At 44.3% G+C, this 27,838-nt stretch overlaps 1 protein-coding gene across 1 annotated transcript in view; it reads left to right on the forward strand.

Moving 5' to 3' along the window:
• The first annotated feature begins 6,802 nt into the window (after nt 1-6,802).
• Nucleotides 6,803-27,838, forward strand: part of LOC135717517 (N(G),N(G)-dimethylarginine dimethylaminohydrolase 1) — a 39,931-nt gene continuing 18,895 nt past the window's right edge. The window contains exons 1-4 of the mRNA XM_065239650.1: nt 6,803-6,935; nt 7,279-7,353; nt 7,471-7,615; nt 7,672-7,872. Coding sequence (XP_065095722.1) covers nt 6,895-6,935; nt 7,279-7,353; nt 7,471-7,615; nt 7,672-7,872 — 462 coding nt within the window. The 5' untranslated portion in view covers nt 6,803-6,894. The remainder of the gene's footprint in view (nt 6,936-7,278; nt 7,354-7,470; nt 7,616-7,671; nt 7,873-27,838) is intronic.

A 27,838-nucleotide genomic window follows, 5' to 3' on the forward strand; every position in this document is an offset into this window, starting at 1 on the left:
TCTTCGAAAAATCTTCTTTCATTTGTCGCATCTACTTGCATCGCGCATCATCTTTTTGCAGGAAATCTTTAGTATCGTCATCAATCTTCTTTCTATATACTCAGCGTGCTCACAGCTAGCCACAGCAAAACACAATCTTTTATGCATCGTAGATAGAGTCGTCCCCCTCGGCATTTTCAACATAATATTTTTTTTTATTTAAATTAAAATAAATATTACATTTAAAGTTTTTATAATTAGATTGAAAGGTCACACATATATTTCTTTTGTTTAAAAAATATATAATAAATTATAATTATTAGTCATTTTCGAGGCTTATAGCGATCATGTTGACATCGTGGCTGTCTTCCTTCTCGATCTTTAGAGCAACTGTAACGGTCGTTGTCGTTTGCGCGACTATTTTAACAGCGCACAGCGCTCTCATTTTAGTTTAGTCACTCTTCTCCACACCGGTCGCTGCTATCGCGGTTATCAATTTACTCGCCGTAGTCCGTACCGGTAGTGAGCATTTTGACATTTCTACAAAAAAGAAACCTTTCTCCCGCGCTGCTATCGCGCTGCTATCGCGCTGCTATCGCGCTGCTAAATTTGTCAACGTGCTTCTCACCGAGAAGCCAACTGCTATTTTAGTTACTCGTATGGCAACCCCCGATACGGTAGCTGCGATATGATGAGGGCTGCTAAAATGAGTTTAGCAGCGTACCATTACGGTTGCTCTTACCTTGGGGATCGAACGATCAATTTTGGACGGGGGTCCATCGATTCGAACGTGGACCCGGTACTGGCAGCCGGGTGGATTTCAACGGCAATGTACGTTGTATTCGCTGGTACTTCGAGTTGAGTCTCAGAAATCGTTCGTACCTGCTTTGACGACCTCATTTGGGAAGGGTTCACCATTCAGTTTCTCGTTCACCGTTGCTCCCCTGAATCGGGGTCTTCCATCAATGTCCGGAGGTAGTATTTTATGGTAATGATGGCTCCGTGTTCTGATGCGAACAGATTATTCGGTAGGTCTCTTCTCCGAACAGGGAAAGCAAAATCCTAGGCAATCAATTTACGGTGCGAATCAGTCATCATCTTCAATCTCCACTGTGGATTTTGCCTATATAAAACCGGAAACGAAAAGGTTACAAGCCACCTAATTTTCATCAATTAAATTAACATTAACTTACAGTCCCACTTGCATCTTGCTTAAATCCAGGTCGGGGTTTGCCTTTTTGTCGTAGCCGACAACTTCATTGGACTGTCTTTGCCCCACGTATGTTCGGATCAGGCTCAGGATCAGTTAAATGCGGCTTTGCTTCTCGCTCAGACCCATGGAAATAATCGATAGCTTCTTGATTGAGTGGAAGAGGAGCTGCTAGTGGAGAAAAAGACGATATGTATGTACTTTGCATTCATAGGGGAAAATTTACTTCCTTAAATTCCTAACCACTCACCTGAATATAATCATATAGGTCAACACCGCGACCGGAATAAGAGAATCATTTACTAGAAGCTATGTTTTGAAACATTTAAAAGTATTTATGAAACGTAGGTTCCACCCACGCCAGAGAACGAAATCTTCATGAAACGTCACCATTTCTCTCCGTTTTCTATCATTATCCTAGTCATTGTCCTCAATAAAGAAAAGGTCGCATAATCAGAATAACATTACCAATCGATGCTCACGTTTTCGCACTTGATCCGGATTGATTCCACTAGTTTTCCGGCGGAATTCAACAAACGGATCTCTCATTCTGGGGCTACAAAATGGTGAGTTGACAACCTGGGGGGAGCGGAATACCTAGCCCTGGTCCTCACAAGTTCCTACTTCACGCCTCCTCCAGTCATATGATAACAAAAGACTACCAGCTGAAACATGGACACAGCTGGTTGACGTAGCCTGGGCAATGTTGCCAGTCCGGCAATAGCAAAGTGAAGAGGTGCGACGTGAACACTGGCGCGGTAACCATAGTACGGTGATAGAGGAAATGCTTCACCAAACTTGAGCGTCTGCTCACCATGGAGGTGCGGCTCAAAACGGCGTCTGTTCTCCATGTTAGGAGCGGCTGATCACCGTCCTAGTGCCAGCGTGGGACTCTAAACAGAGCTGTGCACGATGGTCCCCCGGCGAGACAGGGGGTGGGGCAGGCCCAACAAGCCGCCCTGGAAAAAAGACAAAGTTGCAAATACCGAAGAAAGAAATACGGATCGGAACAATCGGCACAGACCTACGCGACGAAATAAGGACTACGATTGGAAACTCGGAACATGGAACTGCAAATCGCTCGGCTTCCCGGGTTGCGATAGGTTAATCTATGACGAACTTCAACCACGCAACTTCGAAGTCGTAGCACTGCAGGAACTTTGTTGGACGGGACAAAAGGTATGGAAAAGCAGGCACCGAGCGGCTACTTTCTACCAGAGCTGTGGCACCACCAACGAACTTGGAACCGGCTTTGTAGTGCTGGGTAAGATGCGCCAACGCGTGCACAGCAAAAAAAGTTGTTGAATATTACATCGAAACTGATGCAACCAGGTCAATCCATCGGTTGTGTAATATCACATTGTACGATGTACATCGATTTTGCGAACAAAATTACATCCATTGATGTAATATTGTATCTGCTTTTTGCTATTACATCATTATTTCATACATCAGCTTGAATTACGTTGATCGATATTACATTTTTTTTTGCTGTGTGATTGGTTGGCAGCCGATCAACGCGAGGATGTGCAAGTTGAGGATTAAGGGTCGTTTCATCAATGTGCACTGTCCACACGAAGGGAGACCCGACGACGAGAAAGAAGCGTTCTATGCGCAGCTGGAGCAGGTGTACGACGGCTGTTCGCAACGGGACGTCAAAATCGTCATCGGCGACATGAACGCTCAGGTAGGACGGGAGGCAATGTATAGACCGACAATCGGGCCAAACAGCCTGCCTGCCGTATCGAACGACAACGGCCAACGATGCGTGAACTTTGCAGCCTCCCGGGGTATGGTAGTTCGAAGTACCTTTTTCCCCCGCAATGATATCCACAAAGCCACCTGTAGATCACCTGACCAACACACAGAAAACCAAATCGATCACGTTCTAATCGACGGGAAATTCTTCTCCGACATTATCAACGTCCGCACGTACCGCAGTGCGAACATAGATTCGGACCACTACCTAGTTGCAGTATGCTCAAAACTCTCGACGTTGCATAACACACGTCGAAGTCGAACGCCACGACCCAACATTGAGCAACTACGGGACACCGGATCTCTCATTCTGAAACGCACTACCCGCATAAATAATAACCATAAGAAACGCCTAACCACCAATTCGGGATATCATCCCAACTTTATGTGGGATGGTCGTACCATCTATGATATCGTTAGAGTATGGTACCCGTTTATTAGGGTATTAAAAATGTCAAAAAGGCGGTAAATGAAGGTTCAGTGCTGCCATGAAAAATGTCGGTATTTTTGAGAATTGAATAACTTTTCATTTAAAAAAAGCACATTTTAAAATTACACGTCAAAATTGAAAGAAGCACTTTCAAATCAAAAACATAACTTTCGATTTATATATTTTCATAGTTGAAACTGCGAGTTTTAAGAAACTTTCAATTTGAAAATACAATATTTTTATTTGAACAATTTTTGTTCTTTGTGTGTACTACACTGAACCATTTTGTCATATTCCTGTTATGTGGAAGTCTAATAAATTTGCGCTATAAGATAATCCATTGAAAATGATATGATTGAAAATGTGTCAGGTAAATTCTATATAAATATCTGATACATTAAAAATGCTGTTAATTTGGTAACTTTTATATGATCGTCATATGATAAATGAAAATCGGTCAAATTATAATAATTAACTGAAATGTATTTGAAACCCATAAGCATAAGCTTTACTTTTCACCACAATATAATATATGTGTCATAAATCAATCGAAGTAAAGTTTATGTGAAAATCACATGAAATTTACTTCTTCTTTTGACACATATATTTAATCGAATTTTAAAAATAAATCGAAAAATAAACATCAGGCAGTGGGAGCTTTCACAGTTGTGTCTTTTTTTTTATTGTAGCTGATTTGAGATTCGATCAAGAACTGTTGAGGTGTGATGCTTTTGGTGTCTACGCTCGATTCCACTGGGCCACGACTGACTTCAAGATTGAGCTCGTTCAATTAGCATGAAGTAAGAACAGCTCTCCCGACATGGAATGTAGGGTAACGTTATGCTCGTTTTGCTAAGTGAAGAAAAATAGCACTGACATATTTATGCTCCGTTTCGGTGTATAGTCTGGCGGATAGAATCTCGGGAACCAATTGAGCTGTCAAATAGCGGAACCAATCGAGCAAATCACGGCCAACAACAGAAAAGAACACATCAGCTATTGCGAACAAATCTTCGGCAACCCTTTTCTCGTGACTCAAGGCTCGCCTACGCAAACTGACACCATATTTGGGTTGGGGAAAGTTTCCCCTATCCGATGATGCCGGTAACTTGCGTTCAGTTGGCGGGGAAAGAATAATCAACGTTTTGTTTATAAAAGTTCATAGTACCTTTTCAATTGTTGGTCTAAAATATATTGAATTGGTTCCGCTTTATGATAGATTGAAATTCTATACGCCAGACCATGAATATAGCGACTATATTTCGGTGGTGTCGTGTATTCAAATCTTTCTTAATGCTCCTGTGTGCAAAAAAACAACGACTACATTATATGAGTTCATGAGGTTCGAGTCTAGTGCTGGAATTTGAATTAGCCGTATAGAAGGCTTACAATTAGAATCTTAGCAAAGTAAATATTGCAGTAGAATCACACCTTACCTTATGAAACAATAACAAACAAAGATTATTCAATACAGTATCATTGGTGTTAGCAATATTTAGTTCGACTAATCTAATTTTAATGAGTGTAAGATAACATCGTTGAAAATTGTTTCAATAATTTATAAAGAACAATCATGTAAGATGTATTTTATTGGGAGCGATATTCATCCTAGAAAACCATGCCAGAACAAATGTTTGCTGTTGTATTTTCTTAAAAGGCAAATCTATATGACTATTAAATGATTGGGATAGATCTATTTACAATCTTTAAATCTCAAAAATCAAAGGAAGCTATTCCAATGAAATATACATGTTTTCCTGTACTGAAAAGTTAAATGACAGTCCAATAGTTTCTACATGTCTGTTTACACGCGAAATATCAACAAACGTCAAAAATCGTTAGAAGCAACTCCAATAAAATATACATGATTATCATATAAGGTATATCTTTTAGTGAGCAATATTCATCATGAAAACAGGTATATTTTACTGAATTTTCTCATAGAGCAAACTTATATGATTTTCCATTAGTTTATAGATGTCTGTTCCCTGACAATATTCATATACTTCTTACCTATCCATAACCACGTTCGAAGCAAAGTATTATCAAGGACTAAGTATGTGAAATTACGATAGAAATCATTCCATATCGCAGCCATAGTATTTAAGTGATAATCCAATGGAATCTATCAATCACCACATAGAATCAACAAATCTGCTGACATTGCTATGTTATAAGATGGATCCAATAAACGGTACATGACGATTTGTTTCAGTGTACCAACCGGTGGAAACTAACGATCTTAAATTGGCTCACTACCAACAATCAATACGAAACTAACGATTTTAAATTGGCTCACTACTTGACTAGCCTATTGGTCCCAAGCAAACGATTAACGTATCCCATTCTAGTCGAAATTCTAGTACTACGCAATGTTTGTTTTGATTCGCTATGAAAGTTTGACAGATAAAATGAGGGGTTAGTGGATTTTCCCATAGAGGTAACTCTAAGACAAGTAGGTCCCGAAGAAACGTGTTCAACTTTTTGGCTCACCTCTGGTACTATCTTCGGTCCCAAGCTTGTCGAATCACCCCTCGAAACATAAGTAAAACCAATAACCCCTCATTTTATCTGTCAAACATTCATAGCGAATCAAAACAAACATTGCGTAGTACTAGAATTTCGACTAGAATAGGGTACGTTAATCGTTTGCTTGGGACCAATAGGCTACTAAAGTGGTGAGCCAATTTAAAATCGTTAGTTTCGTATTGATTGTTGATTTTCCTATGTTTCGAGGGGTGAATCGATTAGCTTGGGACCGAAGATAGTACCAGAGCTGAGCCAAAAAGTTGAGCTCGTTTCTTCAGGACCTTCTGGTCTTAGAGTTACCTCTATGCTACTACCGGGCGGAGGTTTTTGAAATATGTTCATTGAAATTCAGCTTGCTATCCATCGTCACTCCTAGACCTTTAACAGAGTTTACTTTATCAAGTTCTTCTGAAATGATCTACTTGGGACCTTGACTAGCCCAGTAATGAGCCATTTGAAAATCGTAAGTTTCCTATTGATTGTTGGTTGGCTCGCTTACCCATTTTTGGATAGGTTCAGTTTTTAATGATCTTGATGGATTCTACCCAAATTTAGCGTGTACGGAAAGCTCCATCTTGTGGTGGAGCAAATAGGCCAGGTAAAGTAAGCACCCGCAATATAACACCGCTCGCGGTGCGGATTCGCGTTTGTTGTGACAATTCTCACGCATTATACCGTTGGCTGTGGCTTGGGTGGCAAGTCGGAGTCTTTCATTCATAAATTTTATTTTCTTTCCCCGAACCGAAATCAAAAATCCCAATCTCCGCACATCCGGACAGCAGCAGTGCAACGCGGAGCTGTGTTTTGCTTTTCCTAGTCTAGGGGGAAATCGTCTAATTGTGCTAAAACGGAGTGAGGTTCGGAGTGATTTCCGCGAGTGTGAAGGGTGTGCATTCCAATATTCATCAAATAAGTTCAGTGTTAATTGATTGTGCAAACAATTTTTGTTATAAGAAGATCTTCGTCCGGTAATCCTGGCTGTCTAAGCATGTCGTCGCCTTTCCGCTACACACACGCGATCACCTGCAGGTGAGGTCTGCAGAATAAGATCAATATTAGAATATGCAAATCGCTATGCGGTGGATTTGGCTGATCTCTCAATCGAAATGATGTCACTCCACTGCATAACGGTGTGGTCATCAAGCATCTCTATTATGCCAGTATGGCCTTGCTCGATTTGGGGTGTGGAATTGAAAAATCGATGCTCCATGCCCTTGGTCCAATGTACGATTCATAGACAGGGTGTTAGTTTAGTTGCAGTCAACGCCCAATTCAGTCGAAGCGAAGCGTTGTTTATGACTTCGAGTAAATATGGCTTGCGAACATCCCGTTAAGTACTAAATTGGATGGTGTTCGGCTTCTTCAATTACAGAATTCCCCTCTCGTTGCGCACCCGGGGCGAGATCGATTTGGAAGAGGCCAAGCTGCAACATGAGGCCTATGTGAGGTAAGCGCAAAATATGATAGGACGGGTAATTTAGATCGCAATCGCTGTTTTAACGATTGGAACGTGCTTCGCCGTGGTGAATTGAATCAATGATGTTGTGTTATTTTTACACTGTAGACTGCTACGCGATTTGGGACTGGACGTTTTGGAACTTCCGCCAGATGAGAACCTACCGGAGTGTCCCTTTATCGAAGATTGCGCCGTGGTGTGCAATGGAATTGCATTGATCTGCCGACCGGGGGATCCCAATCGACTGAAGGAGGTATGCTAGGTGTGTGGTATAGATTGTAGTCTGGTTGTAACTATTAACAATTTAAGGTCGATGCAGTGCGCTCGGTACTCAAGAAAGAACTGGACCTTCCGCTGGCGGAGATCGCCGACCAGAAGGCACGCCTCGACGGTGGAGATGTCCTGTTCACGGGGCGGGAGTTTTTCGTAGGCCTTAGCAAGTGGACCAACGAAGCGGGAGCCCGAGCGGTCGCCTCCGCCTTCCCGGAGTATCCCTGCGTTCCAATCAAGGTAAGCGTATTCCTTCTTTTCCGATTCCAATCGTTGTTCTTTTAAACGTGTAAATATGTTAACTGGAAACCGATGTATATTGACTTCATTCGCTCTCTAGACTAGAAACCGTCTCTAGATAGAAGTGTAGAATTAGGCTAACGATTTTCAAATTTTCCTTTAATCGAAATCTTAACCGATAAAAAAAAAAATTAACGTGTAATGCATTTCACTGTTTTCCTTTCCTTTTCTTTCTCTGTCTTTTCCTGCCATCTTCTTTTGATTTCCACACCACACTCGAAAAAAAAAAAAAACAAACCGACAAACCGTTCCCTTTCTTTTCCGCTCCATTTTTCTTTCTTAAATCGTTTCCTTCCGCTGCGCTGCAATGTGATCTCGTTTTGACAATGTCTGTGTGCGTGTGTGTGCATATCTAATCGCGCGCGCGCGCCCTAAATCCGAACAAAAACTGAATCGATTGTCCAAAACACACGGCACTAGGTAGAGGAATTGAATCTCGACGCGACTCCGATTACGTTGGAACTAGTCAACGGAGTGATTCAGGTTGACATCCTTGCATTCAATGCATAAACTTTATTAGACAGTTGTTGATATTCGTTTCGCTGCTAAATATCGTTAGTGGAAATGCGCGTGTTTGATATGGGGAAAGGCTAAATACGCATATGTGCAGCGCTTGTTTGTTGTTGCCTGAACAGGCGAACGAAAAAAAAAAAAAAAAACGATGGAATGGATGCGCTTGGAGGGCTTGATTTTGATGAGATTGAATGGCATTGCTTCTGTTTAGGATTGTGCTATCTTAGTTCACCGATGCGGCATGCTTGCGCAAATCGATCACCGAAATTCGAATGTTGCTAGCTGCGTCCACTTGTTGTGCAACTGTTTGGCTGATCCTTTTCTTTTTGTAGCTGGTATGAAAGTTTTGTTTTGTTATGTTTTGATTGTATCGCAATGTTTGGTAGTCCGTGAGGACCATCCTGGGTTCAATGGGAAACAATAGTGTCCAGAATGGGGGGGCTAGGGGCAAGTGTGTTGCCTCTACAAAATGCTATTTCACCCATGAACCAATAAAAAGGCGCTCCTATGAAGAATGAAAAAATGCAAAAGATCATTAATAGTATAATTGAATAATCAGTAACAGCGGTTGCTAACATGCTTAAGAAAAGCAATGTATTGTTAAAAAAATAAGCTTTGCTCTGTTTCCCTTCATTTTAGACGTATTACCGTTTTGTCCCATAACATGTTCAATAGGCAGATTTGACTTGATGTTTTGAAATCAAGACAATTTTGATGTGATTTAATGTTAATCAAAAACTTGCAGTTCGGTTTACAAACTTATGCAAAATCCACGATATGGAATGCATCTCAAAGGTAAATGCTTCGAACGAATTTGATAGTAAAGATTACATTCTCAGAAGAAGGGTTTGTGTATTTGCTCATTTTTCTATGCGTTGCTTCCACCTTCACTCAAGCGCAGCGCTAGTGTATCTGTAGTGAGCGCTCAACTTCCGAGCTGAACAGACGCGTTTTTGCTATCGCTCGTGGAAGTCGAACACGAACTAATTTCCAGTGTTAACTGTGTTTTTTCGTATTCTGCTCATCGCTGAGCCGTTTTTCCGTGTCGCTGCGCGTCCAAACGACTCCGCGATGGGCCGTCGAGAAAATACCTTTCGAATAGATTTCGAGTGAAAGTTGTCGACCTAGAGTTGGCGCAACGAATCTGCGAGGAACATGACAACCAACACGACATTACCGTCGACGGAAAAAAATATCCGCTAAGGATCACGCTGGAGGATGGAGCAGTGGAGGTGAGGCTCTTCGATTTGTCCGAGGTGTCGGACCAAAAAATCGCCGATTTTCTCGGAAGGTATGGTGACGTCATATCAGTACGAGATCAACGATGTGGAGCCGACATCGGTTTCCCTGGTATTTCGACCGGTGTCCGCATAGCGAAAATGAAAGTGAATCGTAACATCGAGTCGTGGGTCACCATCGACGATGAAGTGACGAATATATCGTATTTCGGGCAGCTACAAACATGCTGACACTGCCGCGAATACATCCACATCGGGGCTACTTGCGTGCAGAATAAAGAACTGCTCGTACAAAAGTCGTACGCCGATGCCGCAAAGCAGATGCCTTCACAAAAAAACATCTCAAGCCGACTATACTCCGAACCAAACCAACACACACTCGAACCAAATCGCTCCCAGTGCGAATCAAAACAAAACAACTTTGAACCAAGCTGCACGAACAGAATTTTCCCACGCTAGTCTCTTCCTCGGCTTCGATTCCCCCATCGGACAGCGTGTCGTTGACTCCCTCTACAGGTCAACAGCCCCCTGCTAGCAGCGGAGTGGATCGCAAAACTGCTAGTGGCAAGTCCGATGGCAACGAAACAGATTCGTCTGTCGGCTCAAGCTCCAGCTCAAGAAGGCATCTCCGCAATCGACCACCAGGCAAGAAGCCTCGGGTGGAGGACGACTGCGACGACAAGCGAGATGGGAGTAACCAACTGTCGTAATGGCTGAGTTCTCCAGTTACAACCTCGCCTCCATCAACATCAACAATATCACGAACGGAACGAAAATTGACTCTCTTCGGACCTTTGTACGAACGCTAGGGCTAGATATCGTTTTCCTCCAGAAGGTGGAGAATGATCAGCTCTCTCTCCCTGGCTTCAACATTGTCTGCAATGCAGGCAAGGCGAGGAACGGCAATCGCGCTGAAAGACCACATTCAGTTCTCGCATGTGGAGAAGAGCCTGGATGGCCGCCTCATCGCTTTGAGGGTGCAAAACACGACTCTCTGTAATATCTATGCGCCATCGGGGACAGCTGGTCGTGCGGAAAGAGAGAGATTCTTCAACGGCACGATCGCATATTACCTTCGGCACTACACGCAACACGTTGTCCTCGCTGGCGATTTTAATTGCGTGCTTCGCCCGAGCGACTCCACGAGTTCAAACACAAGTCCGGCGCTCCAAGCGACCGTACGGCAGCTGCAGCTTCAAGACCTGTGGCTGAAGCTATATCCCACCACCCCCGCAGCCACATACGTTACGCACAATGCATGTATGTAAGCTATGGGCTTTGTGCGAGCATCTGCGAAGTGCTGCCACACACGTATGTTCGTTCACAGACCACAAAGCTCTTACAGCGCGAATTTGCCTTCCGCACCTCGGTCGTGAACAAGGACGTGGATTCTGGTCCCTCCGTCCTCATCTCTTGACTGCCGAAAACATCGATGATTTCCATGTCCGGTGGCACCAACGGAGGAATTTCCCCAGCTGGATGGCATGGTGGATCTCATACGCGAAGCCAAAAATTAAATCGTTTTTCCGCTGGGAGTCAAGCGATGCATTCAGCATGATGGCTACTACCAAAATCCAGACATGTTGACGACTATCAACCTCGTAAAAGCGAAAATGCTCACGCTGCAGCGACGCTTCGCACAAAATTTCATTCGGATCAATGAAACATTCGTAGCTGGAGAGAGCATATCCACAGTTGGGTGATAGATTCCCTGGAGATCGAGCAGCACATGCTCCGATACTTCAAGGACTTGTATGCGGCGGGGGGGACCAGGCAAGTTGGGGAGGAGATGTTTGAAACCGAGAGAGCAGTACCCGAGAACGACGAAGCTAACGCTGCTCTTGTGGCAGAGATCAGTATCAACGAATTGAAAAATGCCATCCGAACGTCACAAAAACGAAAATCGCCGGGTATCGATGGTCTACCGGTAGAGTTTTACCAACCGGTGGAAACTAACGATTTAAAATTGGCTCACTACTTGACTAGCCTATTGGTCCCAAGCAAATCGATTAACGTACCCCATTCTAGTCAAAATTCTAGTACTACACTATGTTTGTTTTGATTCACTATGAAAGTTTGACAGATAAAATGAGGGGTTCGTGGATCTTCCTATGTTTCGAGGGGTGCATCGATTAGCTTGGGACCGAAGAGAGTACCAGAGCTGAGCCAAAAAGTAGAGCTCGTTTCTTCGGGACCTACTAGTCTTAGAGTTACCTCTATGGTTTTACCATCGAACTTTCGACATCATCTATCGAGAGCTCTACTTCGTCACCAATGAAGCTATGACGGATGAGCTTCCTTCGGAACTTGCCGATGGCACTATCGTACTGGTTAAAAAGAGAGGACTTCAAAATTCTCTCCCGCGTCCTGAAGACCCGCCTGGAACACATTCTCCGGACACATCGAGTCCTGAGGGACGCGCAAAAATGTGCCAACACCGATCGATCCATCTTCCAAGCCACGCTGTCGCTTAAGGATCGTGTAGCACAACTAACCGCGAGAATGCAAAAAGGGAAAATGATCTCTTTCGATCTAGACCACGCGTTCGATCGGGTCTCTCACGAGTTCCTGCATCGGACGTCTGCTGGTGAATGGGCGCCTTTCACAGCCGTTCCGTATAGAGCGATCCGTACGGCAGGGATACCCAATGTCGATGTTACTTTTCGTGCTTTATCTCCATCCTCTTCTCACACGGATAGAGCGAGTTTGTGGTGGTGACCTTTGCGTTGCATACGCCGACGACATCACGTTGATTGCAACCTCAACACAAACAATAGACCGTATTTACCAGCTGTTCGGCAGTTTTGAGATAGTTACTTACTTACTTAAGGGTCCTGTGCACCACCAGCGGTGAAAAGGGCCAACGTCAAAGACTTCCATCCTGGGCGGCTGCTCGCTTTTGCCTTGACCTGGGCCCAGGTCAGATTTCTATCGACTTGCTTAATTTCCTTATTGAGGCTCCGCCGCCATGAGCCCCTGGGTCTGCCTCTGCTGCGATGTCCTGCCGGATTCCAATCCAGCGCTTGCTTGCAGATTTCGTTTCCGCCCCGTCGAAGTGTGTGGCCGACCCACCTCCACTTTCGCTCTCGAATTTCTGTTGCTATCGGCTTCTGATGACATCGACGATGGAGCTCGGCATTCGAGATCCAGTTGTGAGGCCACCAGGCACGAATTATATACCGCAGGCATCGGTTGATGAAGACCTGCAGCTTTTGAGTGTTCTCCGCTGATACACACCACGTCTCGCTGGCGTATAACAACACAGATTTCATGTTCGAGTTGAAAATTCGGATTTTGGTGCGTTGACTTATCTGGTTGGATCTCCATACGTTTCGTAAACTCGCAAAGGCAGCCCTAGCCTTCTTGATTCGTGCACCTATGTCGCTCTTGGTCCCGCCGTCCGACGCTATTTGGCTGCCAAGATATTGGAAACTTTCGACCTTCTCCACTGCTTGCCCCGCTACCGTAAAGTTGGAAGGGTTGCCCGTGTTGATATCCAACGATTTGGTCTTGCTGACGTTGATGGTGAGACCCGCCGCAGAGGAGCGTTCGGCTAGGTCATTGAGCTTACTCTGCATATCAGAGCGCCGTTATGCTAGTAGAGCAACATCATCAGCCAAATCGAAGTCGTTGAGATGCTCCATGGTGATAGGCTGCCAAAGCAGCCCACGGTTCGGTACACGGTCAATTGCACCTACCATGATCTCGTCGATTACGATGAGAAACAGTAGCGGTGATAGTATACATCCTTGTCTCACACCAGCGACTACCCGGATAGGGTCGGACAAGGCTCCGTTATGCGGAACTCTGCACGTGAAAGCCTCATACTGCGCTTCGATGAGGTTGACGATTTTATCCGGGACTCCCTTGCGTCTCAGGGCGCCCCACAGATTCTCGTGATTGAGACGGTCGACAGCTTTTTCGTAGTCAATGAATACCAAATAAAGGGACTCCTGGAATTCATTGACCTGCTCCAGGATGATGCGGAGCGTGACAATATGGTCCACACAAGATCTTCCGGCACGGAATCCTGCCTGCTGCCGTCGGAGAGTCGCGTCGATCTTCTCCTGTATCCGGTTCAGGATAACTTTGCACAGAACTTTGAGAACAATACACAGTAACATGATGCCTCGCCAATTGTCGCACACAGTCAGATCCCCCTTCTTTGGGACCTTCACTAAGATGCCCTGCATACAGTCGACCGGAAAAGTCGCGGTGTCCCAGATATTACAGAATAGTTGATGCAACATTTGTGCGGATAGCATGGGGTCAGCTTTGAGCATCTCTGCTGATATGCGATCTACCCCTGGAGCCTTGTTGGATTTCATGCTTCGGATAGCTGCTTCAATCTCCTGCAGTGATGGGGCCTCGGAATTGACGCGAGTGATGCGCCGCACCCTAGGCGGATCATGCCGAGATGTTGATGGCTGGTTGGCCGTCGAAACTTGAAGAAGTTGTTCGAAGTGCTCAAACCAGCGTTTCAGCTGGTCAGTGGGGTCGGTAAGCAATTGTCCAGTCGTGTCCTTCACTGGCATCCTCGGGTTCATCCTTGCTCCACTCAGGCGTCGTGAGATATCGTAGAGGAGGCGTATATCGCCAGTGTTTGCGGTTTTCTCCCCTTCGTCGGCCAGGGAGTTCACCCACGCTCGCTTGACTTCCTTCTCTAGAGCCGAGTACCGTTGACGGGCTTCGTTCTTGGCTCCTCTGGTTCTCGCCCGCTCTATCGCGGCTTTTGCTTCTCTACGCTCCTAAATCTTCCGCCAGGTTTCATCTGTGATCCACTCTTTCCCAAGTTGTTCTCGCTTGTTTCTATAAAGGCATTCTTGATGGCCGTCCGAGGGGAGCGACACATCTAAATCTCAATTATAGATGCTCATCGTGCATCATCTTTTTGGAAATCTTCAGAATCGTCATCAATCTTCTTTCTATCTACTCAGCGTGTGCGCAACTCATCACACCAAAACAAAATCTTTCCTGCATCGTAGATAGGTGACCCCCGTCGGCTTTTCCTCAAAAATCTGCTCGAATAATGATGAAAATCGACGAAAATTTAATTGAGTTCTTCAAGCAGAATCTCACGAACCCTAATGCAGCTGGAGAAGTCTATAGACTGAGTGAAACCTCTCATTTTTCCTCTTGTTCGAAAAGTTTTTCCGGGAAAATAGAGGGCAATTTTATCAGTTTATGCGTACTTACTTACTTACTTACTTACTTACTTACTTACTTACTTACTTACTTACTTACTTACTTACTTACTTACTTACTTACTTACTTACTTACTTACTTACTTACTTACTTACTTACTTACTTACTTACTTACTTACTTACTTACTTACTTACTTACTTACTTACTTACTTACTTACTTACTTACTTACTTACTTACTTACTTACTTACTTACTTACTTACTTACTTACTTACTTACTTACTTACTTACTTACTTACTTACTTACTTACTTACTTACTTACTTACTTACTTACTTACTTACTTACTTACTTACTTACTTACTTACTTACTTACTTACTTACTTACTTACTTACTTACTTACTTACTTACTTACTTACTTACTTACTTACTTACTTACTTACTTACTTACTTACTTACTTACTTACTTACTTACTTACTTACTTACTTACTTACTTACTTACTTACTTACTTACTTACTTACTTACTTACTTACTTACTTACTTACTTACTTACTTACTTACTTACTTACTTACTTACTTACTTACTTACTTACTTACTTACTTACTTACTTACTTACTTACTTACTTACTTACTTACTTACTTACTTACTTACTTACTTACTTACTTACTTACTTACTTACTTACTTACTTACTTACTTACTTACTTACTTACTTACTTACTTACTTACTTATTTATTTATTTACCTATTTAAAGTTTTTTTTCGCGTGCAAAAGTCAAACAAAATGTTTGAGAAAGCAGGCCACTCTCGATATGTGTCACGCGATCGTCTGTTTACTCCGAGGGGTACGACTTCATGTACAATGCTATGCAGGGGTTGAAACAGTTGACGTTTTTTACTACACTCGCTCCGTTGTCGTGCGCGACAGTCTGTTTGTATTCGAACACTCATGCTCTACCGTCGTCTCTCTCACACAACACGAGCGGTAGAATAACATTCGAGCTAAAAGAAAATTATCAAAATAGCTATCATATGACATGTGTGATTTCGTTGTAATTCCTCAATTTGGTGTAAATCAAACCATTTCTGATCAGAAATATTATTACTAGGACATCATTGCTTGCTATTTTCAGAATTCACACAAGCACACCATCAGCAGCTCTTATTATGAGAAAAACTAGAATACATACATTCGTGACGGTCTTCGGCGACGGTGTCGTATGACAGAGCCTGTCATACGACATTTTAGTTTGGTACTGTACTATGATAGCTAGTTTTGCAAGTGTCGGAGGCAAAGGCAGTCAATCATCACAGAAAATGTGTCGACTACCGTGACCGCTTACAAGACTGATGCTATGGTTAGCTGCGCGCACACTGAGTAGATTGAAAGAAGATTGATGACAATTTTGAAAATTTCCCTGCAAAAATATGATGCGCGATGCAAGCAGATTCGAGAAATGAAAGAAGATTTTAAAGATTGACTCGCAAACTTTTTTGGAGACTCCAGAAATGAGATTTAGATGTGTCGCCATCCCCTCGGTTTACTTGGCAGCAACGATTGTGTGGTTCTTCAGTCTATGCGTCGTCGACTTTGGGATGCAACCATTTCGTGATGAGTGTGTGAGTGATGACCACGTTCTGCGTCCATTGCTACAATGGAAGCGCTCTGCCCCCCGTTGGCGATACTGCCATATAATTAAACCACTGGAAACGGATCCTATTCTTACGGAGGAGGCTCATTGGATAGCAGCGGAAGATAAAGTGTTTATTGTGTTGTACCTTTGACTCTAGTTTTACGATGTTTTATATAGTGAACAAAAATCCTTGGCTCTGTAAAGTGAATTCGATTGAGCCTTATCAAATAAATCAATGAACAAAAAATAAAAAAAATGTTTAAGCAGTAAGCAAACAACTGCACACATCAATGACCAGCTGTTAAACGTAATCGGTTTACAAATGGCGTCTTATTGAACATAGTCCTCTCCAGGCGGGTTGGTATGGGTGCGATTTACGTGTGTTAGTGAGATGAAATTTTTTGTTAGCTTTGAGAATTTTTTTGTTTGCTGTAAGAACTGTAATTCTAAGGTAAAAATAAACAACAAAACGAAAACAAACCCTACGCTTGTACGGTAACAGTCAAGTACCCTTTTGTGAGTAAATGTTAACCCAGTTTTGATAAAGATGGTTTTACTCATTAATGAGTAAATTATTTTAACAAAAATGAGTTTCTGCTAACAGTAGCTAACAGTTACTACTTAATTGGCATAATAAATTGCTCATTAATTATTAGTACCACTTTTATTGACAATGGGTTCACTTTTACTCATAAATGGAAGTTTGATTCTTACCGTGCACATGACAGTATACGCTAGTGTGTGTAAAATTATGTTATTAGTGTAGTGTTCGTGAGATCCTGCTTGGAGAACTCAATGTGCTTTAGGTGATACGATCCAGAAGCCCTGGTCTGAATGTGTGAAATCACAATAGTGTCCGAGATTAACTCCCTAGAAAACTCGAAGTGGCAGTGCTAGTGCCTATGATTTATGGATCGTATCATCTTAAGCGAATCTATTAAGGATAAGCGATTAAGGTAGTGGGATTAAGTGGAGATCCTACTAACGCTTCTCTCTTTCTTTGCACAGGTATTCACCTACAAACGCCAACATTCATCGAGCTTCCTATTATGTACTTATGCCGAGCTGACATGGAAATGATTGAGAATCCAGAATAGGTAAACGCCATAAGAATGAAGAATCAGTTCAGAAGATTCGTCGATCGAAGTTCTAATCGGGTTCCAGTGTAGTTCAACCGCAGCAGCAATAGTAGTTTCGAGTACAGGACAAGAACTTACGAGTTACGACACCGATTCCGATGTCGCCATCACATCAATGTCCTCGAATGAATCCGTCGTCTGCGACAGTGGAGAACGGGTAAGCCTCTGGTGTTGGGAGATGAGTTGTCGTGCCATTTGGTGGGAAGCAACGTGCAGCACGAGTCACCTTAGAGCATCTTCACCTACTGGGGTCCGGCACGATCGAAACAATTGGGTCCGATACCAAACCATCATCTGTGAAATCGCTTTTGCGAATAATAGCTGCAACCGAGTGACGAACCAGCCACTGGCTAAAAGTCACTCTAACAAAGAAAACAAAAAGCTACAACCGGATGACGGTTGTTTTGAAATCAGATGATGTTCCTTTCCAATACAGGATGAACATTGACACAAGAAGCGAGTGGATCTTCAGTAGAAATACGTAATGCTCGCTGCAGAATGAATGTCATCCCAAATTGAAATGCATATGGCCTAACGCAAATCATTCAAAACGATGCACAGTGGGACGAAATAAAAAAAAAGTGGGACATGGCCATTTGCGACGAAACTATTCAGTGTAGTTTTTGATGTCTTGTAGAATATTTCTTCAATTTTTGAGTACTTTATTTGAGTGGCAAAAATGTTTGCTTAAGGGAGGTATACACTAAGATAAAAAAACCTTTTAATGTCTTGTTAAAGTCGATGAACATTTATGGAAATATTGTAGATGACATCATTTAAAGAAGCTTTGTCCAAGACGGCAATTTTCTATCTCTCAACTGGACGAAGTTATAGGGTGAAAATGAATGGAGTACAACCCTCTTAAAACCCGTTTTTTACCATACCTTTTTTTTTTAATTTTTTCAATGCTTGACAAAGTTGTAAGGTCCCTAAAATTACACACGTTTGCTAAAGAAAACAAATCGCTATTTCTTTGTTTAAATAATTTACATCCGTATTTATAATTTTTTAATACTATCTTATTCTACACTCAATAGTTTCGTCGCAAATGGTCATGTCTCAATATTTTTGATTTCGTCCCACTGTGTGATGCTGCAAATAAAGCCATCGCCATCAGAGCTGGTACGAATATGACCAAAGCGTGAAAACCGGAAGTTATCAATGACGTGGTAGATGAAGTTTCCTCTACCAACGGAAGATTTTTGTATCCCTGATGAAATGGCTCTTCGTGGATATTAACTAAACAATCGAATTATGAATCGTATCGTAACTCTTGCAGCCATACTATTCGTAAATGTTTGTCACTTTATAGAAATAGCAAACGGCGATTTCAGCAATGTCAACACACTTATGATTGGTATCAACGATAATGATGAAAACCTATGTAAACTATCCAGTAACTTCCGAAACTTTGCGGAGGACGCAAGCACGCTCATGCAAACACAAGAATAAATACGTCAAACGCAACGTGGCTGTTGGGGAGGATTCGGATTGTGCGAGAAAAATATATTCCTTTGTGGCATCGCCCGACAACACTGGTCAGCCTGGCTTCCATCGGGTCGTCGTCGAAGAAAAAGAACTCAAGCTGTCAATCTTTGCTACGCAGCTATCAACGCGCGAACGTGGTTGTTTTTCTATTGAAAGTAAAAATAAAGATTTTAAGTATTTCGTAACTAATCGTTCTTTATTCCGTGTCCGATCGCCACATTGGTGACCCCGACGTGAAATGCCGGACGATAACGGGAGCAACGCAGCAGCATCTGTCGCGGTAAAACTACCGGATTTTTGGAAAACTGATCCGGCTATGTGGTTTGCGCAATCGGAAGCGCAATTCCACCTTACGAAAATCGTCAATGATGAAACCAAGTTTTACCACATCGTGGCCAAAGTGGATCAATCGGTTATATGTCACATAGCCGATTTGGTAGCTGCTCCTCCAGCGGAAAATAAATACAAAACAGTGAAAGATCGCCTAATTGCTAGCTTCGCCCTGTCTGCTGAAAACCGCTTCGAACAGCTGCTGGGGGCCCACGATCTTGGCGATATGCGCCCAACGCATCTGTTAGCAAAGATGAGAAAGTTGTCGACGGGTTTGGGCGTGGATAACAATCTGCTCAAAATGATTTTCATTCAACGCCTCCCGGCAAACATTCGACCAATTCTCACATGCCACGATGGTACCATCGAGAAGTTGGCTGAAATGGCAGACAAGATCACCGACGCCTCCAACGGTCAGTCCTCCGCAGTTGCCATGGTGCACAACGAACCAACGTACAGCAACAGTGGTGAAAGGAAGCTAGCAGAGCAGATCGAACTTCTCACAGCGGAAATCCGACGCCTGAAGGCTCCCAACCCTGAGCGAGGCCGTTCGTTTTCGCGAAACCGAAGTGGTTCTCGTTCGTAATCACGATCCGGACTGTGCTGGTACCATAGGAAATATGGAAACGATGCTCAGCGGTGCCGAGAACCGTGTTCATGGAGCTCAAAAAACTAGCATCCTCCCCACCATCATCGGCGGTGGTGGCCGGAGTGTCGGAAAGTCGCCGAATGGTAATTTTTGACAGGACGAACAATACACGCTTTCTAATCGACACTGGATCGGACGTCACAATATTGCCTGCCTCCAAGAGAGATCGATTGAACGGTACCCTTATACAACAGCTCCACGCAGCCAACGAAAGTAGAATTCGGACATTTGGAACGAAATTTATTCCTGTTGACCTAGGATTGAGACGAAGATTCACCTAAAATTTCCTCGTTGCTGAAGTGACGATGCCAATAATCGGTGCTGATTTTTTGGCGCACTTCGGCATACTCGTCGATTTGAAAAACCAAAAACTGATAGATGGCCAGACAGGATTGAAGTCTTCTGGAGGTATGATGACTGCTGCTCTGCACAGTGTAACACTTGTTGGTGCCGATCATCCGTTCCACGATTTGTTAATGGAGTACCGGGAAATAACTCTGCCATCGACGCTTCGTTCTGTCACGCAGTGTGACGTAACCCATCACATAGTTACTCGTGGACCACCCGTGGCGTCTAAAGTTCGACGAATGCATCCGGACAAAGTTAAAGCTGCTAAGGAAGAGTTTCGCCTTATGTGTGACCTAGGAATATGCAGACCATCGAGTAGCAGTTGGGCAAGTCCTTTGCATTGTGTGCTGAAAAAGAACGGGAAATGGCGTTTCGTTGGTGACTACCGTCGCTTAAATCATATCACTACACCTGACCGTTATCCGGTACCACATCCACGATTTGCTGCATTCGCTTCATGGTAAGTCCGTTTTCACAACTCTTGATCTGGAGCGAGCGTATCATCAGGTTGCGGTGGAGGAAGCAGACATTCCCAAAACGGCGGTCATCACATCGTTTGGCTTGTTTGAGTTCACCCGCATGCAATTTGGGTTATGTAACGCAAGTCAGACGTTCCAGCGCTACATGAACCGAATCTTTGGTGATCTTGATTTCGTTGTTGTCTTTATAGATGACATATGCATCGCTTCTGAATCCCTTGCTCAACACCAGGAGCATCTACGCATAGTGTTTGACCGCCTACGCCAGCACGGACTCGTTCTAAATTTGGGTAAGAGCGTGTTTGCCCAAAAGGAAGTGGAATTTTTAGGATACCTGATCAGCAGTGATGGAGTGCGGCCGCTCCCGTCACGCGTCCAAGCCATTATGGACTACGAGAAACCGACAACAGTCAAGGAACTCCGTCGCTTTCTGGCACTCGCCAACGGCTACAAACGCTTCGTTCGTCATGCATCCGACATCCAAGCTGAGTTTCAGAAGCTTATTCCCGGGAACAGGAAAAACGACATACGTAAACTACAGTGGACAGATGCAGCTTCATCAAGCTTCGAGTGTTGTAAAAAATCATTAGCGGAGACAGCACTGCTTCACTATCCTGACTCGTCGAAACCATTAGCTCTGATGATCGATGCCTCAAATATTGCTGCGGGGGCTGTCTTGCAGCAGCTAAATGGTCAGAATTGGGAACCACTCGGATTTTATTCCGAAAAATTTTCGATGTCCCAAACGAAATACTCTACTTTTGGCCGTGAACTGACTGCGATGAAAATGTCTGTGAAATATTTTCGGCACTTCCTTGAAGGAAGCAACTTCACGATCTTCACTGACCATCGCCCACTAACATACGCGCTAACAACCGATTCCAGCTCTCGGCTACCGCATGAAGAACGATACCTACGTTTCATCTCGGAATTTACTACGGATATACAACATGTCAGTGGAAGTGAAAATTACGTCACCGATGCATTGTCTCGTGTGGACACAGCTCGGACGAAAGCAGAAAAACGACGCAGAGCTTCAGCAGTTGATGCAATCCAAATTTACTTCGCTGAAATTTGAAGCAAAACGGATGAGTGGTTGTTCTCAACCGATCTACTGTGACGTCTCGACCGGAAAACCACGACCTTTCGTTCCAAGTACTCAACGGAGAACCATCATGGAATGCCTACACGGAATTTCTCACCCAGGAGCACGAGGCAGCAGGAAGTTAATCTCCGAGCGATTCGTTTGGCCAGCTATGAACCGTGAAATAAATGAGTTTGTCAAACACTGCGTCGACTGCCAACGGTCGAAGGTGCATCGACATACCGTCTCTCCGTTGCGAAAATTTGACCTACCGAAGGCTCGTTTCCAACACCTTCATATTGATCTGGTTGGTCCTTTGCCGCCGTCACAAGGATATCGCTACCTACTGACCATGATTGACCGTTTTTCCAGATGGCCCGAAGCGGTTCCACTTGTCGATATGACTGCAGCATCTGTGGCTCAAGCACTGTACTCAACATGGATAGCAAGATTTGGAGTCCCAGAAAACCTGACAACCGACCAGGGACGGCAATTTGAGTCCGATCTCTTTCGGGAGTTAACGCGAATGTTAGGTGTTCACCATATTCGTACGAATGCCTATCACACACAAGCGAACGGCATCGTAGAACGTTTTCACCGAACATTGAAAGCATCGGTAATGTGTGTAAACTCTAAGAATTGGTACGACGAACTTCCAATGATTCTTCTGGGACTAAGGGTGGCATTTAGGGACGACCTGCAGTGCTCGGTTGCGGATATGGTTTACGGTCAGGCTTTACGGATTCCTGGTGAATTCTTTCAGTCTGCACCTGGAGATATCGACCGATCGGAGTTTGCCCAAATGCTTCACCGTTTTTGACAACGCCAATTTGAAAACATGTACACATGTATTTGTAAGAGTGGATTCTGTGAAGCGACCGTTGCAGCATCCTTATGAAGGTCCATTCAAGGTAATAAAACGAGATGATAAGTTCTTCGGCGTACTTATTTCTGGAAAACAGCAGCGCATTTCAGTCGACCGAATAAAAGCGGCTTTCACTTGTAATCCGGATTTGCAGAAATATCCTCAAGATGATCATCGTACGAAAGTTACACAATCTAGACATCGCGTAAGATTTTTGGTGTAACTGGAGGGGCCCTGTGGCATCGCCCGGCAACACTGGTCAGCCTGGCTTCCATCGGGTCGTCGTCGAAGAAAAAGAACTCAAGCTGTCAATCTTTGCTACGCAGCTATCAACGCGCGAACGTGGTTGTTTTTCTATTGAAAGTAAAAATAAAGATTTTAAGTATTTCGTAACTAATCGTTCTTTATTCCGTGTCCGATCGCTACACCTTGAAGCAGCTCGTTGTTTATCAGCTCAACTATAAGTTAAATACAAATTTTAGAATCGGATATTATGATAATTTGGAGCTACTTACAGAATTTAAGTGTTCTTTTCTCCCGTGTAGGCTACTTTTAGGTAACAAATGGTTAGAGTGGGTATTTTAATTCATTTAGGTGATAAGAAACTTACTTTGAGGTATTCAAATTTAGTTAGCAAATTTAGTAAATAACCACAAATAATTTAAGTAAATTTTATTCTAATTTTACGAAGATCACTTCTGTGCTCGTTCCAGCCTAGAATTGTGGTTTTATTCTTCACTTCCCAGGCCCGTAAAACTTGTCCAGGGTCTACTTCCGGGACAGATTTACCAACCTTCGCCATCTCGATAGGAGCAAATTCGTCGAAACAGTCCACTATTCGTACGAACAATAGCCTGTCTAATGTGTCCATCTTTGCCCGGGATGACTTACTCAACTTGGCCACGAATCCACCCATTCCGACCATGGTCTTCGACGATGAACACCCGGTCTCCTGCTTTCAGTGGTTCACTGCTCTCCAGCCACTTGATCCGAACATTCAACGACGGTAAATATTCCTTAAGCCAGCGCTTCCACAGTTCGTCGGCGACGTATTGTGAACGTTTGTAGGAGCTACGAAGTGCTTCTGCCAAATTCGTTGGTGCGATGCTGGGGTCCTGAAGACCAGTAGAACTTCTTTTGACGAAATGGTTGGGAGTTAGCGCTTCTGGGTTTATAGGATCATCTGGCATGTAGATCAACGGCCGAGCGTTAACTATTTCCTCTACTTCCGCGATGATGGTGAGAAGGATCTCATCGTTGAGCCGGTCTACGGTGATCAGGGCAGCCATGGTTTCCTTGACGGAGCGCACCATACGCTCCCATACCCCGCCCATATGAGGAGCGGATGGCGGGTTAAATGTCCAACGCGTTCTAGCATTCGTGAAGACGTTCACGCCAGCCGTGTCGATCCGTCGAATCTGCTCCTGGAGTTCCTTACTGGCAGCCTTCAGGTTCGTGCCGTTGTCAGAGAAGATGGTGATTGGCGGACCTCTTTTCAGAACAAATCGGCGGATTGCCAAGATACAAGAATCCATGTTGAGCTTATGGGCCACTTCCAGGTGGATTGCTCGCACATTCAGGCACGTGAAGACAACAACCCACCTCTTTTCAACGCACCGCCCTACTGCTACTGTTACCGGGTCGAAATAGTCAATCCCAACATAGCTGAAGGGCTTGATGAACGGCGTTACACGCTCGACTGACAAGGGAGCCATCTTCGGAGTTCGTGGTTGACACGCCTTGATTACCTTTCCCACACACGCTCGAATGTTTCGGATGTAAAAACGTTGTCGAAGTTCATTGACGACTGTTTCCTTGAAACCGTGGGCAAAGTGTCGATGATAGTGCTCCAGCACGTGAATGGTAATTCGGTAATTCTTCGGTAAAATTATGGGAAAACGGGTGTCGTACGGAACCATCTCTGCCAGCTTCGTTCGCCCGTCAATTCGTAGAACTTAGTGTTCGTCCAGAAACGGTCCTAAACGGTAGAGCTTGCTCGTCTTTTCTACCGTTGACCATTCCTCCTTCGGATGCGCTTGGTTTTTGGAAAGAATCGTTATCTCGTGGGGGAAAGCACTCACGTTGCGCCAACCTCCACAGCACCAACTCAGCTTTTTCATACTCCTCCTGTTTCAGTGGAACGACTGTCGTTACTGGCGCACGCAGGGAAATCCGTTGCAGCTTAACTGAAACCTCAATCGGTTCAGCCGATCGTCTTTGGCAGTTCGAAATGAAGCGGAAAATCACGCCAACTGTGCGCAAAACCACTTTCCCATGGGAAATTCGAGTGACATCTATCAGTGACTCGGAGAGTTGATCATTGTGGAACATGAGACATGCTCGAAGTTCTTCGGTAGTGTTAGATGAAGGAAGCTTTTGTGTAGGCCATGATTCCTCCGGTAGCTGAAGAAAGTCAGGGCTGTTGGTGTCCAAAACCGGCCCGTTGCCCCACTTGGTGAGCATATCTGCCACGTTAGATCGGGTTGGTACCCAGCGCCACTCGTCCACTACTGTTTCTTGAAGAATCTCCCCGATCCGCAACGCAACAAACGGTTTGTAGTTTCGGTGATCCGACCGTATCCATGACAGGACCGTTCTCAAGTCGGTCAACAGCACGCGTTTTGTTATCTGCACATCGTGATTTGCAACAACGGTGTTGAGAAGCCGTACGCCCAAAAGGGCCGCCTGCAGCTCCAGACGGGGAATATATAATGGCTTCAAAGGGGCTACCTTTTGTTTTGGCCATCACTAACGAACATCGTGGTCCATTTGGAGTCGTGACACGGAAAAATGCAACGGCACCATATGCCTTTTCCCCCGCATCTACCAACACATGGAGCTGTAGGGAGCTATTCGTTTCAGGAGGTGCACCCCACAGGTAGCATCGAGGCATTTTCAACTTCTCGATTTGCGGCAGTAAGGATCTCCAATGCGTCCATTTGGCGTAAGACTGGTCATCCATCTCCTGATCCCATTCGCAACCCGCTCGCCACAGGTCTTGCATAAGGATTTTTCCCTGGATCGTGAAAGGCGCCAACAACCCTATCGGGTCAAAGAGGACCATGATGCAGGTTAGCGCAATGCGCTTGGTTGGTCGCTTTGGTGTGGTCAGGTAAGGAATCAGATCGTCCCGTAAAGAGGTTGAAAAGGTGAACACGTCTTGCTTTGGACACCAGATGATGCCTAGAACCCTGGCCGTCTTGCTATCCTTGCTGTCGTGTAACGGGATCCTTTCTTCAACCTCGGATTCCCCAAGATCAGCGAGGAACGCATCCGAGTTTGAAACCCAGTGGTGTAACTCAAAACCCGCCTGAGAGTGGATGTATCTGACCTGCTTCGCTCGCTCGATCGCTTCGTCAACACTATCCGCGCTGTCCAGGTAATCGGCGACATAATGGCGACGGATTATCGCCTTCACCGCTTCTGGAAATCGTTCGGCAAACTGCGCAGCATTTAAATTTTTTATATATTGTGCAGACGCTGGAGAGCACGCCGCGCCAAACGTCATTCAAACGTCCATCAAGAATACGTTCGGATCTTTGGCTGATGGATCGGTTCGAAAAAGGAAACGCAGGGCATGCATGTCAGCCTCCCTCATCCAAATTTGGTGAAACATCTCACATATATCGGCTCCAAAAGCCACCAGTCGCTCACGGAACCGTTGAATCACCGCTGTCAGGGATGTTAGAAAATCGGGACCGGTGAGAAGCATTGAATTTGGTGAGACACCGTCTACTTGGGCAGCAGTGTCCCAGACAAGCCGAACCTTGTTCGGCTTTTTCGGGTGAAGAACGTAATTCAGAGGCAAATACCAAACCTTCCGTGGGTCTGCCTTTGCCAACTCGACAGGGCTTAACTGGCTTAACTGTGGGCATAACTCTTCCTTTGGTATTCTTCTATCTGCAACCTCACATTTTGCTCGATGACTGGATTTTTTTTTAGTCGGCGTTCTAGGTGATCAAGACGCTTGATTGCCATCCTCTTGCTGTCCGGGAACTGGAAGTCATCCTTTTTCCATAGGAGACCCGTTTCGTAACCACCTTCGACTCGAACTGTGGTGGTTTTCAGTAGTTCCTTTGCTCGGCGATCCATTTTGGACTCTGGAAGTGCGCGTACAGAGACATTTGTTTCTTCTATGGTGAAGAATTCTCGGATTTGGTCGTGGAGCTCTTCGTTCGTGAGGCCAACGTGAAGACCTAATAATTCACCTGACGTGGTGACCTCCCGTGGACCGTAAATCGTCCAGCCCAACTGCAATCGAACGGCGATTGGCTCGTTAGGTTTTCCAATCCGCGACTCGATAGGTGCCAGTAGGTAGACGTTGTTTAGACGTTGTTCGGCTCGTCATTGGCTCGGTTTGCTGCATGTAGACCCTTCAGGTGACTATACCGCTTACCAACATCCTCGAAGTTTACGCCTTGTTTCGGCAGGTGCATTTTCTTCACGGTTCGTACGTTGGCGAGATCGAGACGTTTTCTGCTCCCAACTCCAGAGATCTTTAGTGTCCGATGTTTTGTCTCCGAAGCTCTTGGCGAACGATATTACCAGTCCACTGCAGCGTTAGCGGCTGCGGAAATCCCTTTGCGTTCAGTGCAGCAACGTCATCGAAGAACCTTCGTCTAAGTAGGCGAGCGTTGTTATGGTTAGTTTAAATGATCTTTATTTTAGTTTAACTTGGACGATTACCATATAAATTTTTACTAAGTGATTTAATTGCTTTCTCCATCTTTAGGTATGGGCAAAATTCAAAATTTGTTTTACAGAATTAGTCCTAGACTTAGTACACGGTCGACCACCTTGGTGGGATTGGTTTGTTTTGTTTTTAGAATTTGAAGAGAAACTACTTAATACTACTATTTACAGCTTAAAACTAACCTACTCTACTATATACACTTAACCTACTATGTACAAATTGCTTATTAAAGCATGTTCAGAAAGATTGCATTTTTGAATAAATTTAGTTGTCATATCATCAATTTTGGAATCTACTTT

This window comes from Ochlerotatus camptorhynchus, unplaced genomic scaffold, assembly GCF_037179485.1.
Source record: "Ochlerotatus camptorhynchus isolate MF236.1 unplaced genomic scaffold, CSIRO-AGI_Acam_v1.1 ptg000060l, whole genome shotgun sequence".
NCBI classification, from domain to species: Eukaryota; Metazoa; Arthropoda; class Insecta; order Diptera; family Culicidae; genus Ochlerotatus; species Ochlerotatus camptorhynchus.